Below are 13,315 nucleotides of genomic sequence, written 5' to 3' on the forward strand. Positions count from 1 at the left end.
AGAAATGGAATTCAGATAAATTTAAAGATAAAGAGATTAAAGGAATGTATCAAGCAAGTATTGAGAAGAAGTTACTAGAAAGAAGAGAAACAATAAAAGAAGAAGAATCAATTGAAGATAAATGGGTATGAGTAAAAGATATATTAACCGAAACAACCTTACAAGTAATAGGAGAGCAAGAGACCAGAAGAAATGAAGAGTGGTTTGATGATGAGTGCAGAAATGCAATAAAGAAGAAAAATGCAGCAAGAGAAAAACTGCTACAAAAGAAAACTAGGAATAACTATGAGAAATACAGAGATCTGAGAAGACAAGCATATAAAATATTGCAAGAAGTAGAAGACACACAGAGTAAAATAGTAGAAATTGAACACTTCAATTGACAGACTGAAACCAGAAAACTCTATGCTGCCATGAACAAAATGACGAAAGGATACCAACCAAAAAAAATAGGATGCAGAAATAAAGAAGGCGAAATAATAACAGAAGAAAATGAAGTGATCAACAGGTGGGTAGAATACTTCAATGAGCAACTTAACATAGAAGAAGTAAAAGAGATACCAATAGACATATACAAGGAGATGAACGAAAATACAGAAATTAATATAGGACCACCTAGGAAAGATGGAATAGAGAATATGATCAAAAAAGTAAAATCCAACAAGTCCCCTGGAAGTGATGACATTGTGGCTGAAATGATAAAGAATGCTTGAGGAAGCATGATAGAAGAAATAACAGAGCTCATTAGCAGTATATGGAATGAGGAGAAAATGGCTGCAGAATGGAGAATCAGTATCATATGTCCTATACATAAAAAAGGAGACAAATTGAAATGCTCAAATTACAGAGGCATAACATTACTGAATGTGACACACAAAATACTATCAGGAATCTTAAATGAGATAATAAAGAACTACACAGAGAGGATACTAGATGAATATCATTGTGGATTTAGATCAAATAGAAGTACAATAGACCAACTATTCATAACAAGACAGATAATAGAAAAGCACTATGAACATGATGTAACCCTCTACATGCTTTTTGTAGATTTCAAACAGGCCTTCGACAATGTAAGAAGAAAATAATTACTGCAGATCATGAAACAATTAAACTACCCAGATAAAGTAGTGAGACTAATAAAAATTATCACTGAACATACAATAGCAAAAGTTAAAATTGGAAATGAGATAAGTGGTAAATTTCTCATATCGGACAAACAGATTTCTTCAAATTTACAGGAGAAATTACTTACCGCATGCAGTTTCTTTATATTTGTGGAAGTTCGGGGAAGTGTTTTCTCGCATCATTCATTGAATTTTGCAGGTAAATCATCTATTTTTCGATATAAATGTGTGACTGATGCACGAAAGCTCTTGCATCCATTTACTTCCAGGTGGATGTAGCCTGTGTGTGATGACGTAATCCCGGTCAGTGTTTCCAAACAAGTGTTTTTGTAACTGAAGAAGGTACGTTTCTGCAAATGGTTTGTGGGACTATGTGTCAATGGTTCGTGGGGCTATGCGAGAATGGTGTGTGGGGCCATGCATATTTTTTTTCGAACCAATTTTTAACTATTGTAACCTATACGTGACCCTACCTAACCAAACCTTACTGGAAATGGTTCGTGGGGCTATGTGTCAATGGTTTGTGGGGCTACGTAGGTATTTTTGGGTGCAGTGGAGTGGAAACACTGCATGCCAAGTATGGTAGTAAAACTGTGACTGCCATTTTGCGTGTTACTGAAGGTAAAGAGAAACTAAGAAAACTTACTAGATATGTCGCAAATAGAGCTTATTTCCGTGAAATAAGCGAAATGACACCTTCAGCAATGTTTCTCAATGCAGGATACGTAAGTACGAATATTCAAATTAAATTAACTAGCAAATTTCAGCCGTTTGTCCGATACGAGAAATTTACTGAGATAAGTATTCCTCTTGACATCAACAGCACAGTAAAACAGGGAGATGGGCTGTCAACTACCCTTTTCAACATTGCACTTCATAAAGCCATTAGTACAATTAACAAAAGACAGACTATATTTACCAAGACTAGTCAAGTCTGCACCTATGCAGACGATGTAACAATCATTGCAAGGACATAAAATTCAATGAAAGAAGTATTTCAAGAACTGCAAAAAGAAACAGAGAAAGTAGGAATACCGGTAAACACCAAAAAGACAAAATGTATGATTGTGTCACCTAAAAGCAGATATAGACAAATACACAGCATACATATAGAGGATATAGAAATGGAAACAGTTCAAAGCTTTAAATACCTGGGAATGGTAATAGATAACAACAATCAAATACGCAAAACAATTTTGGACAGAAGCAGGTAACAAAGCATACTACGCCAACCTAAAGTTATTCAAGAGCAAGAACTAAAATGAAAGAATATAAAACGTTAGTGAGACCAGTAATTACGTACAGCTCTGAAGTGTGGACACTCTCGAAGGAAGATGAAAACCACCTGAGAGTTCTTGAAAGAAGAATAATCAGGAAATTCTATCCCATAAGGACAAATGGTGAATGGAGAATCAGAAATAACGAAGAAATAGATGGACAAGATATAGTTAGATTCATAAAATCACAAAGAATCAGATGGATGGGACACGTCGAAAGAATTAGAGAGGAAAGAATGCCAAAGAAGATAATGAAAGAAAGAATGTACTCAAAGAGGAGAAGAGGGACACCAAAGTCAAGATGAAGGGATGAAGTCATCCAGGACCTGGAGAAGATGGAAATAAGATAATGGGGAAGAAGAATACAAAATAGAGAAGACTGGAGGCACGTCGTGGAACAGGCCAAGGCCCACCAGGAGCTGTAGAGCCGGATGGTAAGGTAAGAACATTGACTAGTTTCATTCACAGACTGCGTATGACTTTTTTTTTTGTCATCTGGTGGTTCAGCTAAGATGATCTTAAGCCGGAAGCTGGTAGTCACGTGTTTCCTCTCAGATGCATCTTGCAGTTGTGTGGCTCGTCGAACGGGACTTATATTTGCATATGCCTCATTGTACTGAAGTAACTTCTGAATGCTTTCTTCTTAACTCCTATTGATTGATTGATTTGGTTTATTTTACTTGGCTATTCTGCCACTCTTGGATAATTCCGAAGATGAGGAACAGTGATGATATGATGAAATTAATGAAGGACATTCATGCCTAGGCCGGGATTCGAACCCAAGATCGTTGGCATTGTAGCATGCTGTGCTAACCACTCTTAACTCCACTAGGTGTGCCAAATATTTTTTTAACATAAAAAAAGGTAAGAGCTCCAAGTGTGTAACGATTTTTACAAATTGCACAGAAGAAAGGTGATCAAACTAACTAAACCCATTGATGCCTGGCTGATACATATTTGTACCAAGTGTCATTGGTATATGGTATGAGACATTTGAAACTTACTGTGACTGAGAAAATGTTCGGAGATACAGGTTTCTTGCTACATAACCCTTCAATTGAACAGTAATTGGAATCTGGTTATACAGAGGTTGTTCGCTTTATATCCGACCATTTTCGATTTGGTGCTGCCACCTGGCATATCATGCTGGAACTATGGGTCTGCTGGCAGGAGCAGTGTTGTGTCTGACCTTGTAGGTGCATGAGTGTTGGTAGTGAATGTTATCAAATGGCGCCGAAAATCAACTGATATTGGGAGGGTTACGTAATGGCCCTTTTCCATGCTAAGTTTTCATACGTACGCATTGTGAAACACTCGGGGTGACTACTGCAAAAGCTATTGTGGCCCGTTACACACAACGGGCTCTCCTTGCGAAACATTCACCCACGAAAACCACCAGGAAAAGGGCTGCAAGCAAAGTGTCACATATCGTGACATTGACGGCAAGGGGCGCAGCAACTTTGTTCGTCAGTGCAGGGAAAGTTTCCCTCGTGGCTTTATGGTTGTGACGGGATTCGGATATGAGGGTAAGTTGATGATACACAAGGTAGACAAAAACGTGAAGGTGAATACCAGATACTTCCAAGACTTCATTCTGACACCTATCTATCGGAGAGACATCCCACAATTGTATGGAATGGACGCGAACCAGGTGATGATCCATATGGACAAGGCTTTGAGTCATACCGCCAGAACATCAGTCCGTTTTTATCAGGAAATGGCAGAGGAATTAGGAATTCTTGTCATTCCGTTTGAAGACATTCCTGTGAAAAGCCCAGATGTCAGTCCAATGGATTTTTGCGCATTTGGACTGTTGAAACGTCGTCTTCAACATCGGCGCCCGCGCACCCTGGATGGTCTATGCAAAGCTTGCAGGGAGAAGTGGGACAGAATTCCCATGCCTGTCCTGCACCGGAGTTTGCTGCAATGGAAACTGCGATGCCGGGCGATAGTCCACAATGCTGGGGGTCCAACAGAACATGATCGGTGGTGGTGGCGTGGTATCTCTTAAGGTGAGTACCCCTCAAAAATGGTCGGATATAAAGCGAACAACCTTCTGTACATGGGAGAATTCTAGATTAGATGCACACTTTGCTGTGTGTTGTAAATAGTTTCTCACAACGTATCTTATGTTCTTCATTTTGTATCCTAAATTTTAGTTTTACAAAGGTAATGGATTCTGTTTCGGTATGTACACTTATTAGGGAAGGGCGGTAATCGACGGTACACGCTTGAAAATTTCGACGAAAATCTAACTTGATTTAATTACAGATTTCAGTGCTAACGTAACATAATACGGCACTCTTGACACTTTGTACCTCCGAGAAAGTAGAAACTTTCGCATTGTTTATGATTTATGAACCACAGTGTGAAAAAAATGTCAGGGGTGCACACAGGAGTGCCGAGATTTTGGGGGGAATTTTAACCCTTAAAATAATATAAAATTTCACATTTATAAATCTTTCCAAAATATATGTAAAAATTTTACACCTTAAATGCACCATATTTAATCCATTAGATGAAGAAAAGAAAGTATTTAGGGGAATTATCAGAGGGGGGATATCCAACTCCTACACATTAGGTCTTAGTTCTTGAGGAGAGATTCTGAATTAAACTTTGGGGGGAGGGGACAGTATCCAACTATAGGTCTTATGATTAGGGCAGGTATTTTAGTTAGAGGGGGACTGAACATTACATAGGGGGGCAGGGGATCCAATTCTTGTGTATTACTATTGTCTTAGACTGTTGCGGAAATTATGGTGTGGAGACTGAGTATTAGCTTTTTGGAGGAGGCAATATGCACAGTAAGTCCAAATTTGCATGGAAATTTTGGTGCTAGAATTGAGTATTAAATTTAAAGGGGAAATAGGAAGCTCTTGATAAAGTGTCAAATCTTAGATGTCAAGGGATTTCTGTAGTGGAGAGCGAGTACGAGCATTAAATTTTGGAGACTGTATTTAGCAATATGATATCCACAAGTGTTCGACCCCGAACGTGCCAAAGAGAAGCTGGAAAAAGACTACATATCTCGGGATCATAAGAAAAATTTTCTTGCTCACAATAATGTGTTGCAGCAATGCACATTTGGAGCTTTACTGAGGTGAATGTGAAGTTTTATACTAAAGCTGTATTACAACACATAAGCGAGATTCTCGATATTCATTATTAATAACATCAATTATTGAAATATAATGCTTAGCGTTGGAATACTGCTTCATTTGGAAGAAAAATATATTGAATACGCATTTATAATTTCTTGTCACATAAAAATTTAACTTCAACAAGTTAAATTTGGACTGAAGATAAAACCCACACAATTATTGCTATGGGTTACTCAAATAAATATGTATATATATCCTAAAAAAATGGAAAGGGGGGGGGAGTTCTTTGAAAGAGGAACTGTATTATATTATCGCCCTGAGCTTAACAATTTCTAGCTAGGTTCTGTAATGTCTTGTGAAACAATAATGGAATTGGTCATACTGCTGGAGCATGTCATTTGGTTTGCCAATGTTGAATTTTCTACCTTTATCTTAAGTTGTGTATCAATTTGTGTTAAATACTCAAATTGTGAGTTTTATAAACTCACTCACATACACTGTTTAAATGCACATTTACATAATTTAATTTACTACATTTAACCAATCAATGTGCTAGCTTTATTTATTTATTTTTTTTCTTTTCGAAAATCGAACAATTAAAAAATATGGACAGTTTAACATGGTATTTAATTCAAATAGACATCAATTATTACATATTGATCCAAACTATTTTGGGAGAATTATGATGAAAAATTTTAGGGGCGGTCTTGAGTAATGGGCACCCCTGTTTAGGAAGGAGGGACAGATCAAGTATAGTGTTCAGTAGAGTGTTGCATCAAGGCTTTTTTGCTCGAGCGAATAAAGCTTGAATAGACAAACGATTGGTATATGGACCTTCAAATATGCTTCGTGAAGTGAAAGACGCAGTGAAATTGAAACTCAAGTGAACATAGTCATCATCTCAATGTTACATTGTAATTTAGTCTATCTGACCAATACATAGCAATAGATGAAAATGAATACATTATTATGGGCTGAAACTATCACAGGGTTCCCACGCAAACTCCAAATCCATTTTCCCTGAGATTTCCCTTAGTTTTCCAGAATCCTAAAAAATTTTCCAGAGTATTGAATGCACAGTAAATGACTACTATAATTTTACAATGGCCTCCTCCATTTCCCCTCATAGCCATACCATCTTCACCTTCTTTATTACTGTTGTTTTCTGATGCAAATAACAAAACTAATTCAATAATAAAATAAAATTACACTTCTTTGCATGTAATTAAGAACAAAGATGACCAGTTTTCTAGAACTTGAAACAACATATCTGATATAGAACATTGAAATATTTTCACTTTTCATAGATGTTTATAAATGGATACAATATCAATTAATCTGTAATGCATACAATAATAGTGAAGACAAACAAATTATTGGAATTTTTAAAACATGTAAAAATGAAGTGACAATTATTAGTACAGCTTTTAAAAAGGAATAATAAGTTACTGAGACTGAAATATAAAACAAGAAATGTACTTAATGTCCGATACAGCAAATTAAGAAACTTTACTTCTCAGAAGCTTCAAGTTTTTTTTAATTGTTCTGCAATTGCCTTTGCTTCTTCTTGCATGTTTTGTTGTTTGGCTTGTAAAGCACGGGTCTCACTTGCTTTAAGTTTCTTTCATTCCTTTTGTTTTCTATGTGATTACATTTCTTTCTCATCTTCTGCAATGCTTCTTCGTATCTAATATGTGCACCTGTAACACTCTGGATCATATATTTGCTTACTTCTACATTTAACACTCCTCCTACCACTTTCACTGCATCATAAACTTGCCAAATAGCCACAACACTCTCTTCTTTCAAATTTTCTATTAAAACCTGCTTATTTACAGAAAACCCACTTTCAACATAAGCATTGTCATGTGATAAAATCAAAACCAACTTAAAAGTGCTCCATAACTCAGAGAAGTCATCCATGCCCTTCATGACACCTGTAAAAAAGAACCTAGTGAATCAGTTTTGATTGAAAAGTTACAAAACTTCTCTTTCAATTCCTTTTCACTACTGACATTGTGCAACAATGTCTTAAACTGGCGAATTACTTTAGCACCAGTTACAGCCTTCATTCTCTTTCTCCTGAGAAGTTCCTGTATCAGGTCTTCCATGCACTGAGCACATCGCTTTGGAAAAATTCTGCAGCTCGTAAAAAACATAAGCTTCTCCTTTTCATTCACCTCTTTAGCTTCCAAAGCAGCTTTGGCACCAATTCCAATATCAATCTTTGTCAAAGGAATCAAGTTGTCAGAATTCCTGACATCAATTTGCATTAATTTAAAACTATTTTTTGCATTGTTCAAGATGTCTTTTTGTAAAAAAGAAGGAAGAAAAAACTGAAAAGTACTCCCTAATAAGGGAAATCAGATGAACACTGGTTAACTTTAACATAAAGTTATCTTTATTATGAGTTTTCCACATCTTGAAATATATTTTACGTCATGTAAAAGATCGAAATCGGTTAATTAAATTTTAAAAAGCACAAAATTTATGAGGGTATACACTTGGTCACCAGCCCTGGAATCACATTTAAAAATAAGAAACATAGAAACAAATAGATATGAGTTCCTTGCTGAAAGATAAATGCTACAACAGCCTGGATTATCCACAGACAGGAGCATATTATAATCCCTCAGTTTTGCTTCATTGGGAACCATTAATCAATTACAAGATTTTCCCTGAGATTTGTATTTTTTTCAAATTCCCCGAGATTTTCAGGTTTTCCAGGTGTGTGGGAACCCTGCTATCAGTACTAATTTTACACATATTGGTATGATTATTGTCACATTGAAAGGCCCAAGTTCCTTTTGTTTTATTGCGATTTCATCATGATACGAATGCAATTTTTACATGGTTCGATTTTGATGTATGTCTGTTAACACACACTGCGGAGTTTTAGCGATTACTTAAGATTTTGTTCAATATTTGCTTTCGTGGTTAGGTTAGGCAGGTTAGGTTTGGTTCCCTTAGCATTAACATAAAGTAACTAAATGCATTATACTAAGGTTCAGATTTACTTCTACATTCATTCCCATGCTTCTACAATATTTACTGTCGCGTGTCGACGGAGAATATCTTGTCCATGAGAAGTGCCTAAGGTAATTTTCAAGTTTATTTTTCAACATAAATAATTTTTTTTCGAGTCCAAACAGTGCTCATTAGTTTAAGGAAGGTTCAAATTTCGTGTGACAATGATTTCCAAAATTCTACAATAATTGGTCTTTGTGCTAGGAGAAATTATAAAACAATCTGAACCGTTACCCATTGAAATGATATTTGATATTCTATACATTCGAGCGTGGGTGATTCGATCGAGTTTGAGCGAGCGCAAGTGGCTTAATGTAGTACTCTAGTGTTCAGCACTGTCATAACTAAATACTTTGTGGGGATTACGATATGATTTGAGGGCGAAAATGATATGATTTGGGGGGGGGGGGGGAGGTAGCGCAACGACATTATTTTGGGGGGCACCCCTGAGAAATGTGAAATATCTTGCATGGCTTATCAAGATTTTGTTGTTTATGAACGTTTTCAGTTGATTTTAGCTCTCGGAAATTTGTTATTGTTAAGTAAAGTACGTCTGTTACCTTAGCGTGTTACTTTACTGTGTAGCAGAACAGCCAGAGAGCTTTGCGCAAATGAAAATATAACACCCAAAACGACTTTCCACAACAGCACCCATAATTTGACGTAGTTAGGTTTGGTACTGATAGTTATTTTCGACGTGTTCTTTCGCTATTTTAGTGTGCATACAAACAGTTTTCACTAACAAAAAGCAGTGAAAATAGTCTGAAATTCACGTTTCAACTTATGTGGGCCATTCTTTGGCATCAAATATCTCAGTTATTTATGCCTTCCTAAAGCTGGAACCACTTTTACATTATGTAAAACATTGAATTCTGTCGATTAAAAGAAAATTCGATGTAATTCTCGAGGGAGTACAGTGGGTAAACGGACACGACAGTCGCGCCACCTGCAGGTACATAATGGAAACTACGGCATAATGTTGTCGCTTTACAGAAAATGCAAGTTCCTTCCATAAAAAGTGATTATATTGTTCTGCAGCATTCTATGGTGAAGTTTTCAGTTTCCGCGAAAGAAAATACCTCGAAGAACTTCGACAATGCTATTGGTTGTCCAGCGAAAAGAATAGACTGTTGGGTATATGAGAACAGCGTTGCCGCTTGCCGCAGGGGCGAGTAACGGACCTGCTGGCAGTGAAAGTACAAGACCAAACAAACGTGCGTGGCGCTTGAATCGCGGGTACGTACAAATTGAAGAAATAAGTTCACGGTGAGCTATTATTAAAAACAAGAAACAAATTCACAAAATTACATAAACTGAAAGAATAATTCTTAATGAACTTACTTTTCTCTCACATGTCACTCCAGAGGGTTAATTCCTTCCATTGCAGAATAATCACCAGAATCATTTTCTTCTGTCAGATCATCACTCTCGCTGGAATCTTCACCCAAGTGGATTATTATCTGATCAACGTCATCCTGCAATTCATCTGCATTCCACATTTCCTTCTCTATGTCCATGACATGTTTTACGTAATTTTGCCAGTTTTCAACTGTTACTGTCTTAAATGATTCAGTGATTAAATTTTCAATGTCTTTAGTTTTGAATGGAGTATTGTTACACCGCACATAATGCTTAACCTGTGACCACACAAGTTCAATCGGGTTCAGTTCGCAATGATATGGGGGCAAACGAAGCACCGTATGCCCCATCTGTTTTGCCATCTCATCGATCAGATACTTATCGTGCTTAATTTTATGAATATTTGTAAGTTCCAGAAGATCTCTCCGTAACATGTCGTCATCATAACGAATGCCATGAGATTTCAACCATTCTCTTAAATAATTCTTCTTCCACGAGGTTGTCGGCATTGGCTCTTGCTTGCGGCTATGATAAGAGGCATTGTCAACAACAATAACACATCCTGGAGGGAGATTGCGGAGCAACTGTTCACGAAAATACATCTCGTACGTTTCTCCATCCATTTTATCATGGGCATCTGCTGTATTCTTTTTGCACTGAAACACAAGTTGGGAGTTTTGCAGAAAACCGTGTTCGTTACCCGCATGCACTAAAGCGTATCGCGCTCCGCGAGATGTTGGATTTTTTTAACCAGTGGAAAGACCTGCCAGAAACGCTTGTTTTGCAGTTGTAATTGTCTTGTCTTTCCATTCATAATTGACTGAGGTTCCGGTGTTCACCCAGGATTCGTCAGTGTAAACAATATTTATATTTTCACGCCTAAACTTCCTATTCTCTCTTAAATATTTATGGCGAAGAGAAATTAAATCTTCTCTTTCCATTAACATGGTCTTGTTGCCCCTTTTCTCATACGAAAAGCCAAGTTCTTTGAGAAAGACATGAAACGTTGATCTTTTAAAATTCGGTAATGTGGAGTCAGAATTAACAGCAAAAAGAACAGAATTAAGTGTTGGGGGTTTGTTTTTAAAAAAGAATTCGTGAACTTTACGTCGCACAGCACTTCTGACAAAATCATTATATTTTACATTTCTACTTGTAATTGGCGATCTTTTCCTGGGTCGTTTGTTACCTGGTGTTTCAAGAGGACCTTGAGAAACCTCGCCCAGAATTGTATACACAGTAGCCCGAGAAACTCCAGTTGCTTTCGCCGTCTCGCTGGCTAACCAACTTACACTGCGATCCGGTTTTTTCTGTTTTAAATAAACAAAAATATTCATTACTATTTGCCTTTCTTTACTTTTGAGAACCTCACCACGCCTTCTCTTCTTTACACTACTTTCGCTCATATTTCAGTATTAAAACCAACAGTTTTTTACAGCACAGCACAACCCAACGCACAGATCCGCCACAGTCATTCCTCGTCGAAACCAACGGTCAGTCACCCTCTCCTTCCGAGAAATTTTGTCTACCGCGGTACTGGCTGAGGGGGTGGGGTGGAAAGCAGTCGACAACGCTGGGCTCGCCGTTCCCCTCCGTTCACGTGCCCCTTCACAAACAAAATTAAAAGCACGCGCTGCTGGAAGGAAATTTTGCTGGTCTGAAAGCTTAACCAGTTCCAGAATAGCGTTTTACATTCGAAAGAAAAGAAAGTGTGTTCACCTTTGCGCTCAGTAGCGAAAACAATATTTAAAAAGAGGGAGGATGTAGGGAAAGTAAAAGCCCATTTGAAGCAACAGTCTATTCTTTTCGCTGGACAATCTATACAGAAACTGATTTCAGTAAGTAGTTTCTCCTGTAAATATGAAGAAATCCGTTCGGGCGAAATCGCATATTTGCCACTTTTACCGGGGATACACAGAGTTCCCGGTCCAACAAACAGAACCTATAACAACTAACAAGTGAATTTTAAAAAGAACTTACCAAATATTTCTTTTCACATTTCTTCCTCTTTCCCATATTTTATATATTTCTACGGAACAGTGTGAGTAAACATTACTTCACTTTCAGAACATACACAGTTACACACCTGATACACACACACAGAAACATGTTCATTTTTTTGAGTCTGTGAGTGTGGCCACTTTGTGGTGTTTGCCAGGTTTGCGTCTTTCTCTTTTCTGTTTCCCTCTATTTCAAATCTGTGGTTCCCTCTTCTCTTCGCCGTAGGGGTGTGTGGGATCCCGAAAAGTAGGGACCGGGAATAAATTTCCAATCCCGATCCCGACTTCCGGAAATGACTTCCCGACTTTTCGGGATCCCGAGAAGTCTGGAAATACCGAATGGTCATTATAAAAAGTCGTTAATTGTCGACGTTTTCTGCATTGTAAGTTTCTGGAACTTATCGGAAACTGTTAGTTTTTATTCCAGAAATGCAAAAACAATCACTTAAAGTGAAAATGGCGTGTAGAATTCCAGATTTCCAGAGCTTCGGGAAATTTGGAACATTTTCCGTCCCGACTTTGTCGGGAAATTGCAAATTTTCCCCGTCCCGAATGTCGGGATTTAAAAAATGTTCCGTCCCGATCCTAAAAATTCTATCCTGCACACCCCTACTTCGCCGTGATGACGTTGCGACGGTAGAAAGTGAATTTATCCATGGCACGAATACGAAATCTATGCGTTAGTGTTGCACTATTCAAATAGAAAAAATTGTCAGACAACTGAACACAAAAATATGAAATTACGAATACATATGAATATACTTAACACACAAAAGCGCGTTTTGAAATTTATTCTCTTTCTACTTGTTTATCTGAAATTATCTTGGTATTTTCCATCGAATTTCCGCGGAGTGGTTAGCGTATCTCGCTACGGAGCCAGGGGCATGCACGTTTATGAGTGTCCATTCATCAATTTCATTCTGTCATCACTCATCCCAATCTTCGCAAATTACCCAAAAGTGGCACAAGAAGCGAAGTGTAATCATAGAAAAGCTAAAATCGGTGAAATAAAACAAATCAATCAATCCATGAATTTCCCTTTTTCCCCCTCTTGGCTTAAAAGTCGACTTTTCCTGCCAAAGGGAAATTTACTATAATGTGACAACACTGCCCGTTACGCGCCTTCATTTGCCGCCAAATTTTACTCCGGAACCTTGAGCACAATGGAAGGTTTTGATGATCCTGGCGTGTTTTTCTCCGATAATTTTATACCTGATGATCAACAGAGTGATGTTTCGGTAAATCTCCATACGGTGAAGAAAAAGTTCAAGGACTTCCTACGAAAATTTCACGAAGGAAACTTCAATTACAAGTATAGGTAAGCATATTGCACTCTGGGGCTATGGCAGTGTGCGGCTATCATAATAAGGAATTAATCTCGAGTTTTGAGTTTTCGTTATAAGCCCACTTTATGCACAGATAGG

General features: G+C 37.6%; 2 protein-coding genes across 2 annotated transcripts in view; one reads left to right on the forward strand and one right to left on the reverse strand.

Moving 5' to 3' along the window:
- LOC145999924 (uncharacterized) overlaps positions 1–11,968 on the reverse strand; it is a 36,984-nt gene extending 25,016 nt beyond the window's left edge. The window contains exon 1 of the mRNA XM_083137207.1: positions 11,872–11,968. Within this exon, the coding sequence (XP_082993333.1) occupies positions 11,872–11,907 (36 nt within the window). The 5' untranslated portion in view covers positions 11,908–11,968. The remainder of the gene's footprint in view (positions 1–11,871) is intronic.
- A 1,056-nt stretch (positions 11,969–13,024) lies between these two features.
- The window catches only part of Mcm5 (Minichromosome maintenance 5), a 51,771-nt gene continuing 51,480 nt past the window's right edge, over positions 13,025–13,315 (forward strand). The window contains exon 1 of the mRNA XM_083137731.1: positions 13,025–13,209. Coding sequence (XP_082993857.1) covers positions 13,055–13,209 — 155 coding nt within the window. The 5' untranslated portion in view covers positions 13,025–13,054. The remainder of the gene's footprint in view (positions 13,210–13,315) is intronic.

This window comes from Lepisma saccharinum, chromosome 16 (genome assembly GCF_977018435.1).
Source record: "Lepisma saccharinum chromosome 16, izLepSacc3.1, whole genome shotgun sequence".
In the NCBI taxonomy this organism is placed as follows: Eukaryota; Metazoa; Arthropoda; class Insecta; order Zygentoma; family Lepismatidae; genus Lepisma; species Lepisma saccharinum.